Source organism: Lampetra fluviatilis, chromosome 42 (assembly GCF_964198595.1).
Source record: "Lampetra fluviatilis chromosome 42, kcLamFluv1.1, whole genome shotgun sequence".
In the NCBI taxonomy this organism is placed as follows: Eukaryota; Metazoa; Chordata; class Hyperoartia; order Petromyzontiformes; family Petromyzontidae; genus Lampetra; species Lampetra fluviatilis.
This window is the reverse complement of record NC_136316.1, coordinates 9,382,590-9,393,253: the sequence shown is the minus strand read 5'-3', so window position 1 is coordinate 9,393,253 and position 10,664 is coordinate 9,382,590. Positions and strand designations below refer to the sequence as shown.

General features: G+C 45.5%; 1 protein-coding gene across 1 annotated transcript; it reads left to right on the top strand.

Annotated features, from left to right (window-relative positions):
* Nucleotides 1-321: 321 nt before the first annotated feature.
* UBE2C (ubiquitin conjugating enzyme E2 C) lies at nt 322-10,299 on the top strand. Its single transcript, XM_078875879.1, has 7 exons — nt 322-411; nt 1,645-1,837; nt 2,238-2,265; nt 5,118-5,204; nt 6,783-6,987; nt 7,691-7,750; nt 9,144-10,299. The coding sequence occupies exons 2-7, from the start codon at nt 1,737-1,739 to the stop codon at nt 9,185-9,187; spliced, it is 525 nt and encodes a 174-aa protein (XP_078732005.1). The 5' UTR covers nt 322-411; nt 1,645-1,736; the 3' UTR covers nt 9,188-10,299.
* Nucleotides 10,300-10,664: the final 365 nt, after the last annotated feature.

The following is a 10,664-nucleotide window of genomic DNA, read 5'->3' as shown; positions in this document are numbered from 1 at the left end:
GGGTTTGGTTGAGCGTGTTGGGTGGGGGGAGTGATTTGCCGCGTTGATATTTAATTACAAAAGCCACGGTACTTATTCATCTCTATACTCATACCAGTTGCAATATTCTTACTAAATTATCACATCGAATGTTTCGTGTGTACACGTACGTGTCGTTATTAACGTTAACCTGATTAACGCGGCGCCTGCTTAGTACATCCTACGCGACGTCATCCTTCCAATTATCTAACGTACTTCTGCCCCTGGGGCAAAACGGAGGCGGACCGCTTTTGCACGCTGCTGCCCCGCTCCGCCCCAGGGGCGAGTTGGCGTCGCATTGCTGCAGCTCGCAACGCCATTGGACGGCCCGTGCCTTTTCCGTTAAATTCAAACTCGCGACGGCGGCGATCGAGACGAGGCGTTGGTGAAGAGGTGCGGCCTCATCGATACCTCATCGATATCTCATCGTGCTTCCACTCTTGTCTAACCATGCCCGCTCGTGTTAGTTTCTCATTTTCCTCCCCCTGCGTTGAAGGAGCTTAGGGCTTGCTGTGAAGTGGTCCACTGCACGGCCCATGGGTTGCGTAGCATGGCGGCAGTGGCCTTCGTTGTTTGTTTCGTGAACTCGTGGGCTCGGCTTGTGTGTGTGTGTGTATGAATTATGAGTGTGTACGGGTTACTGTCAAATAGAGAACGAAAGGTGTGTGTGTGTGCAGGGTCTGTGAGTTGTTAACCGGCGAAACTAATTTTGTCATGGAAGTTCCATTTCGACCCGTACAGCAGCGTGTGTGAATTGATTAATTAAAGACCCGTGCGTGTGATTGTTAAACAGATCGTCCGCAGTGTGGGGACGTTAACTCGTGAAAGCTCGTGAAAGTGTGTGTGTGTTAATGCTACACTATGCTACACAAGGGGTGTGTGTTAGTGCTACACAGTACATTCAAAGCGGCGTCTTTTGTTAATGAGCGAATCGCTTTGTTCAATGGCTGATGTCGATGACGAGATCGTTTAAGGTGTTCACATTCGTGAATTAAAGCTATGTTCATGTTAACTAATAACTAGCGAAACATTACACATCGAATACCGTTGAATAGAGACGTAAAGACGTCCATTGACGTTACTTGGTGAACTGCAGCATCGGGAAAATCGCCTGACGATGCTGGATGTAATTACCAGCGAAACGTATTTAAATTGTAAATGTTGTGGATTTACTCTCCAGCACATCGGGTGGCTGAAGTAGTAACAATTTGGCGTTTTGTTTACGTGACAAATCCCTTACTAATTGGCTGTGTCGGGTTGTGGAGGATATCGACGCATTTAGACTTACGCGGTCTAACCCAAACCCCTTTATTGTGAATCATATTGGTCGCGCAAGCCTACGTGTTAAACTGCCGGTGCGTGTTAATGTTGACTTTGTGAACGAATGCGTGTGTGTGTGTGTGAATTAGTTAATCAATATTAACTGGTGGGTGAATGAAAGGCCGTGTGTGTATAAATGGGTACCTGGTGCGGTGTGTAAACATCGCAACTGGGGAGACAAAGGCGGCCGGGCGTGGTGCTGGCCACCGACCCCCTTCGTGTGCCGTGCCGGCCTTCAGAGGTGCTCGCTAACGCCACTTGCCCCGACAGTCTGTTGATGCTACACGGGGGATCTTTGTCTTGTAGGAGGAGCAGCACTTTACGAGTGACTTGGAGCCCGTGGAGGAGACTCGGAACAAGTCGAAGAGTCGTGCCGGTTGTCGTGGTGGTGCCTCTCCATGGCCTCTCAGAACACGGACCCCGCGGCGAGCGCCTCGGCCACCCCGAGGAAGGCGGCGGACAGCGGCAACGCCGTAGCACGGGGCTCTGTGAGCAAGCGGTGGGTGAGGAGGATGGGGCCACGGTCCTTTGTGAAGGCCACGGGCCCCATGCAGGACGACAGGACACGCCACTGTGCCAGTATTACGATAAATGAAAAAAAATCCCTTTGTGTCCTGACTATTGGGCCACCCTGTAGACTTGTTTGCTGTGTAAGTTGAGGATGTGTGTTTTTGTTAAGTATGTCACTTAATAACACTGGGCACTTGCAAACGAGACGTTCCATCTGAAGGATTTTACGGATAAAATATTGAATGCAAAAAAGTAATATACATCAGTATCTGCTTCAACTCCTTAATAGCCAGGCGAGGCTGTGGTTTCACATTGAAATTGTGTATGCTGGGCTGTTATTCTAATGTGATCATATTTTACCATTAATTTATTGATCTGTGTTTTCCTAGGTTGCATCAGGAGCTGATGTCACTGATGGTAAGTACTGTAACCAAGGTATTTTACTTCTCGTATCTTGGTAACTAACGTGATTCGTTGAAACGGATTTTTATCCATGTGAGAGTGGGGGAGGGGAGGTGGTGAACAAGAGGGCACGCAAAGCCGAGTGCCGCATTCCACAACCGCAGTGGGGAACATGGCCAGGCCACACCGAACAGATGTCCAAATGCGCTTGCAGCAGCAAGCAGCCCCTTGGAAGAGAGGGTGGGGGGGAGGTGCTGTTTAAATCCAACCAAAGAAAAAAACCCATTGTGGTTCTGTGTGGAAATGTGAGGAATGAAAATCATGGGAACAGGAGAAAAAAACCCATCGGTTTCCCCTTGCTCCAGTGAGCAGTGGTAGGTATACTCCTCTTTTGTGGAAGATGGTATCAAGAAAAATTTAAGATTAAGGCCAAAAGTGATATAAAAAAGCCTGGTGGAAAGCGTCGAGAAAAAGTACTTTTAATTGCAATTTATGAGAGCACAGATTTCACAATTTTTGCTCAACTTCTTGCATATGTAAGGTTTGAAATGGATATGGAAATTTAAGGAATAATTATTTTACTTTGTGAATCTCTCTCAAGTCGTAGTGGAAAAATAGATGTTGAGGGAACTGGATAACATCATGACCAATAACGGACTACAGTGGCAAGTTTGTGATTGCGTGTGCGCCGATGGGGCTCGAGCCATGACCAGCAAGTCTGGAGGAGTTCTGGCAACGGTAATGGAAGTTGCGCCCACTACCAAATGCACGCACAATGGAAGGCATCGTGTGGTGCTCTCGCAGTCAAGACAGTGGCTGTCCACATGAAGGTCGCTTTAGACCAGTCAGTGAAAGTGGTCACTCTCGGTAAAGCATGGCCACTCGGTGCACAGTTTTCACATCTGTGCGATGGCAGCGGGGAGTAACCATGAAAAGCGTCTTCTGCAAACTGAAGTGAGGTGGCGTTCTGGAAAGGTGTCAACCCGTCTGTTTGAACTCCATTCTTAGTTACACATTTTTTAACAGTGACTTGAAGTGTTGAATTTTCTGACCGTTTTATGGATGAGCTGTGGTTGGCAAGGCTTGCCTATTTGGCAGATGTATTTTCATGTCTTGATGAAATTAATGCTATAGTCTACAAGGCCTGTCTGCGGCAGCAGTTACATTGGTGAAACGAAGCGACGTGTCTCAGACCTGGTTCACGAACACAAAGCGGATTTGAAACACGGCAGAACCAACTCCTTGGCGGTGGCGGATCATTGCTTCAACGCTGTGGGCACACGTGACATTGTTTTCTCCGAGACCAAGGTGCTCTGCAAACCCTTGGGGCCACCTTCAGAGATTTGTTCATGAAGCCCATCCAGATATACAAACAAACAAAACTTTAATCGAGAAGATGGATTCAGATTGAGCAATCATTGGAAGGATGTGATAAACTACATAAAGTTTTAACTGCTATGATTTTCACTCACCCACCCGGTTGTCGTCCGATTACGGCTTATACTACAAGTCAATTTACTTGCTAATTTCTCTAGCGGCTCTAGCCCCACCCGTCCATGCACGCCACAAACCCTCTCCCCTGTGAGCTCCCACAGCCAAACTCCCCCCCCCCTTCTCCCCTCCCGTGCCTATATAAAGCCACAACAGCAGATCATTTTTTCACATCTGAAGACGGACGCTTGTGTTGCGACCGAAACGTCGTGTTTCTTTTTCTATCTATGTGACTTTACCGAAAGAACCAGAGAGTACTTATTTTTAAGTTGATGACAAAAAATAGAGCATTTGTAAAAACAAACCCAGCAATTTATTATTCTGGAAATTGAGAGAATTGTCATTCATTTTCAACATGAGATGGTTTTCTCACTGAAAACGGACTGAAACTTCACCAGGACCTAACTGCTGACATTAAAGACCACTCGTGGTCTGACCTAAAATTTCGTCGACTATTTCCCCGAAGAGATGTAACAAAAGTCAACTGGATCCTGATATGCATTCGGTTGAAGAAAACCGGTTGACAAATGACGTCTTCGCTGAGGAATGGGAATAGCGAATAGACGTTGCATGTGATGGCGAGTTTCGGCTGGGGTTGAGGGGAATGCATCTTGATGAATTTTGGCTCCGGAGAAGAAATTAATATCCCTAGATTTCAGACACTGCATTGACAGAGTGATTCCATTCTGCACATCTTGTCTGTGTGAAACTGGATTCTCTGCTATGATTGTCATTTATAAACAAATACATGACCAAGATGCACGTCGAGCCCAGACCTCCAGCCGAAATTAAACAATATTTAATCTGACAACTGCTGTGTCAAGCAAACTCGCACCTCCCATTTGATGTATTTTCCAATTTAAAACTGTTTTATATGGCCGCTGTAATTGATAGGAGAATATTTTATAAATACTAAAGGTTTCTGGTGTTCATCTAATACATAATCTGTTACCTATGTGGATACAACACTTTCTGGTGGTACTTGAGGTTGTATCATTTAGATGGTGGTATGCAATCTGACAGTTTGGGAACCGCTGATGTAGATTATAATTTAGCATTTGCAATGCTGCACAGTTTATTTACCCCCCTGAGAGGGCGAGAGGATAGTTCAGAGACGTGGAAATCCACAGACAAGCGGGAAGGCGGCCAGAAGCAGTGCCAACCATTGCCTGAACTCTGGTCCTATATTAGGATGTTTAGGCAACAGAGTTGGAACTTGAAAATCTAAATTGAAAACTCCTTTCTTTTAGAACTGCTGTTTGTGCTTTCGTTTGTTGTCCTTCCCCGCTCCTCCGATTATCGTGGTTGGCTATGTATGGTGCGAAATAAATTATACATACATACGTACTAACCGTCCCAACCGTGTGTGTGTGCAGATGTCTGGGGACAAAGACGTATCGGCATTTCCGGACGGAGAGAACCTTTTCCACTGGATCGGAACCATCACCGGCCCAAAGGGAACTGTAAGGCACAGAGGAACCTTCCCCTCATTCAAGATCCTCGGGGGGGTGGGGGGGTAGCTTTAGGCTGGAGGAGGTTGCAATTGTGAGATTGTTTTGTTTAACCAAGTGTGAACGCAAGGGGTCAGGGATGAGTCACTTGAAAGTGATCTGGGCCAAATAACGAAAGCAATCACAAAAAGCTATTAATCAAACATAAATCGTAAAATTAAACGAACCATAGAAATTGAAGTAAAACAACAATCAATTAGAAATACAATATATTGTCAGGGAAGTTGGCTTGGACAAATTGAGTTTAAAAAGCATAACACATAAACAAAAGATGAAGTGAAGTGTAGGTTTCTTGGTTTATAACTGGCCATTTCATCCTGGCTTCATGTGGATGTGTTTTAAATTCCATTTTTTTTTTACAATAAAAATACAAATTGTACCCTGCGAGTACGCAATTAAGTTAATTATGTAACATTTTGATTTGGAGTAAATAAATATGTTACAAATAAACATTCTCCACGTTTTATGAGCCACGGTGATTCCAGCGAAATTGGGAGAACTAATCACTTATTTGATGGAAGTGACGCTTTGGTATTGCAACAAAAATCGATGGATCTCATCGGCACAATGTGAACTGCAGGAAACTGGGAAAACAATGTTAACTTCTCATTTAATTGGCAAACTAAATATTGTTCAAGGACAACGTGGATCATTTTTGTTACATTTCACTTGAAAAAATTTACTTTGTAATTCTGCAACCGAACCTCTTTGTAGAATGCAAGCTATGACATAGTTTAGTGACCATCGGTGTTAATTAACATAGCAACTTGTGGGGTGTAAAATTGTCATTTTTCTCATCGGCTGCTCGTGAGTTCTGTACTCGGAACGTTGTGGACATCTTTCATTTAAACATCCCAGACGATGTTCGACAATACATCGTGAACGATCAAACACCTTCACCGTGCCCATTTTAGTGGCTTCAGAATTGAAAATATTTTGTTCCTTCAAATTCTACAAATTGGCGTCCTCTTGAATGAAACTCCTTTTGCATGCAAATCCTAATATATTTTGAGAGACAGAGCCGATGGCTATCCTTCCCATCGTCGTTGCATCATTGGCGATGGCGACCTCTGTAGTGTTTATGTTGCGCTCCGCTGTGCGCGCACGTTTCCCTTGCTGTAGCCCTGGCGGGTATACTGTGGTACACAATGCTAGCCACCCTGTGTTCCCATGTATAATGCAGACTAAATGGGGATCAAAACGATGAAATACAGAGAACAAGAGCAGGGTGGAAGGCCCCTAATGATAAAGAAAGAGGATCTGCTCATGCCTCTGTAAAAAATGTTTTTTATCGGCACGTACAGCCGGCTGTGACGCGACTCAGAAACGCTGACGGTGCCAAGGAAAATTAAACCGAAGCTGCCCGCTGTGCAAAGACGTGTAGAGAGACGCACGCTTGGAACAGCACTGAGATTGCGTGCGCGCACAGACTCCGGCCTGCACGATGAGTCGTGCCGCCGTCCGTCTGTGCCGGCGAGGTGCACGCCGGCGGTGGCTCGTGGTTGTCTCACGCCCCCCACCCCGCTGCAGGTGTACGACGGCCTGCGCTACAAGCTGTCGCTGGAGTTCCCCAGCGGCTACCCATACAACGCGCCGAGCGTGCACTTCGTCACGCCGTGCTACCACCCCAACGTGGACTCGCAGGGCAACATTTGCCTTGACATCCTCAAGGAGAAGTGGTCGGCGCTGTACGACGTGCGCACCATCCTGCTGTCCATCCAGAGCCTGCTGGGAGGTGCGCCTTTTCCTCCCCCTTCCCCCCCCCCGTGCATCGTCGGCTCGCCGAGCCACGGTGCCGCCCGTTGCAGTCGACACCGACGGCGATCTTAACTTTGCCACGCTGTTCGCAGGAGTTGTGCTCGTGTAATTGTGCGCATCCAAGTGTGGTGTTGACCCCAGTAATTTTGCTTGCATCGAGCTGAAGGGTTGGTTGGTGAGCACAAATCTACAGCGTTTATAATTTTAAGTACGATGTTTCGCCGATTTAGCACGGTTGCCTACATATGGTGCAAAATAAGTTCTCCGTGCATACATAGTAATTAGTCGACACGTTTTGTGTACGTGACAAACTTTACCAATTGGCTGTGTCGGGTGGAGGTGGGTTTACGACGTGTTTACGCGTTTTAACCCAAAACAAAAATCCTTTATCATGAATTATAAAAGACTGAAATACACAAATACCTCAACATGTCATGGAGTGAAATTGCTTTCACAATCTTTAACCTCAACGTGCTGGTGTTTTAAATGAATTTTAAACATTATTTTGCTGCATTATGTATAATTTAAGCTTTGGAAAAAGGTTGGGATTACGTTTAAATCACTGTACAAGATTGAGAAAATGCTCGTGTAAATTTTAGGTCCATTGGGATAATCGGGAGATGTTGGTGTTTTCTTTAAGTGTCGTGGTGCTTCATCGTGTGGGGGCGATTCTCTTCCAGAGCCCAACAACGAGAGCCCCTTGAATGTACACGCAGCGCAGCTCTGGCCAAACCAGGATGGTAAAGAGTGTGATCCCTCTTCTCTGCATCTCAGAACATTACCGCACAACAACAACATTTGTAAGGGCTGAGACAGGTTATCGATTAAATAGATTAAGTCGCAAACATCGTCAACTAGTTTTGTAGTCAATTACCTGGGCCCAATAAAAAAAAAATGGTGGCCATCCCAAAGGCCTGCCTTGTGATCTGGGCAACACCATGGCCCCATACCCAGAATGTGTCCCGGCTGCATTTGCCGATGACATTCTTAATCCCTGCCCATCGCCTCCCGTTCAGCGGCACTTGCGCAAACGGGTAATACTTCAACTATTTTGGTGTCGTCCGATATCGATGATCAGTTCCGTAACCTCGGCTATCGGGGTCGATTATACGTAGCTAATCCGATAGCCGAGTGCCATAGCTGTAAGAGTTTTCATCTGGAAACATGCTTTCAGTCCTGTTGCTCATTACTTTGTTTTTCAAGTTGCAGCATATTAAAAATTGAGGCAGTGAGAAAGCCATATCAGACGAATCTTGTAAGCTGTGTGCTGTAACCGAAGCCACGAGTGGGCACTTGTGGCCATGGTGCTCCATCCTCAAAGTGTAAGACCTGTAGGAGGGGGTGAAGGAAGTGAGGTGATGCACGGGATGGAATAGCTGCCAATGCAGTGAGATGCACACGTAATAATGCAGTTAAGATTTTAAAGTAACGTCGGATAAGTAAGGTTCGTGATGCACTGAGTGCTCCCAAGTGTGCGACCACCACAGAGGAAATGGTGCAAGAATCTCGTGTGCAGCGGTGGGGATGGATGATGGGCACATCGCAGGGGTTGTGCGAGGGATGGCGACTGCGTGTGGACGCTTTCATCCGGCAGTGCACTGACCATGGCTGACGAATATATAAACATACATTTTGTTTAATTGTTAATGTTTGTGTGTATGTAGATTATATTAAAATAAAACAACATCATGCAAAATTTATATATATGCAAAAAAAAGCTTTTAGGGAACTGAACTCCATTTTTCATATTTGGTCATCGACATCAGTGGTTCTTAACCTGGGGTGCATGACATGGCCGGATCTTTTTAGAAGGCGAATCCTCAACACAAATTAAGCAAGGGCATGCAAGTTACAACTTGCTTTGTTTCATCAAGCCCTGTGTATTTATGAACGTACATTTTTGTAACGCTTAAAAACCAAAGGGGGGTGCAAGGCTGCAGCAAAGGTTAAGAATCACTGCTCTGCGTTGTCTGGTTTAGTTTTCCGACTCTCACTAAGGGAGGGAGAGGTGCCCTCCGAATGTTAACTTTCACCACGATCTATTTCTTACGTCTGGCTTTATGTTCCCGGATTTACGCTTGCATAAAGTGTTGCAGGTTAACTCGTGTTCTCGTACTTGTCTCTCTCGTGCAGAATACAAGCAGCACTTGCTGAAGCAGTACGAGACAAAGTCCTGATGAGAGCATCGCCGACATGACATCCCCGTCGCTCATTAACACTCTCCGCTCGCCTCGTACACTCATCACGTACACTCATCACTCGCCACGTACACTCGCCTCGTACATTTACCATTCGCCACGTACACTCGCATTGTACACTCAGACTTGGGCTCCAGGTGCAATTTTGGGGGCTGTTTCATTCTGTTCTGACAATTGTCCATGTGTTGCGGTCCTTGATTTTAATGAAATCCTTTTATCACGATGTAAACGAGCAGACCGTGTCTCCTTCACCTGCCGTCTCCACATGAAAGAGAAAAGTGTTTCTTATACAATCCATCAGCTGCCCAGGGGGACCGCATCATCTTGGCAGCCTTGATTCTGAACAAGCAGACTCTAGACCGGTTTCTACATCAGCGAGTCTGGCTTTAATCTGTTGGTGAAACTGCATTGCTTCGAGCAAGCTTGAGTGCTGATGAGACGCTGTCAAAGCTGGTCGAAATCTGCTTGTATTGCATCAATTGAGTCAACGTTCATGTGTAAAAGCAATACTTTTATTTTCAATGTGGAGACGCAGATGTGCGAAGGCGACGGTCAGCTTTATCGCTTTTTACAGAACCAGGTTTTTAGACATTTTCACTCGTGAGCTCGTTTTTACTCCTTTTTAAAGAGAATTTTCCTGATAAGTGAACTCAAGCCATGAGCCAGGGCATGACGCTTGGAGCTGAGAACGATTACTTTTTTAAATAAGTGCGTCCGGTCTTCTGTTTTTTTTGCCTTTCTCCAAGAACGTTTAATCATGTTGCAAGGGACATGCACATCCTTGCTTCATATTTATGGTTTTAAATGTCTCGCTTTTTAAATCTTTCACTTGTGTATAGCTTTGATCATGTTGGCTTTGATGGCCGAGACTCTTTTTGCATCATGTTATGGCAGTCTTAAGCCCAGGTGTCCTCGCTAGCGGTGTTTTGGAACGCACGGCGCTGCATTGCTCATTAATCATGTGCTCGATCAACTACGCAGGATCCTTTTTGGAGTCGCTGCACAAACGCGGCTGTGTGTAGCAGCATGGACGGGGTTGTTAGGTGTCTACTTTTATCTGTATTTATTTTCATGTAATTAAACTGGTATTAAATGTTGCAACCTGTAAACTGATTTTGTTCTGGATGACACCGATCGTTTGAGCACATTGTTGCACAGACTTAATGGTTGACCTGCGTGAATTTCAAAAGCTATCTTCGATTTGGTTTAATTGCTCTTGACATTCTGTTTCATTCTCTAAAATCTATTTTATTCTCCACATTTATCATTTCTTCTATGGCTTCTACCTCTTTCCGATATTAATTCTCATCACAGAGGACATTTCCTTGTCCCTTGACAGCCACGTTACCCAAAATTCCGTTTTCTTCATCCTGTGTGTTGTCCGGCTTGTAAACAGTGGTGGCTCGGAATTGGAGTGGACTTGAGGATGAACACCTTTGCCTGAATACCAAACTGT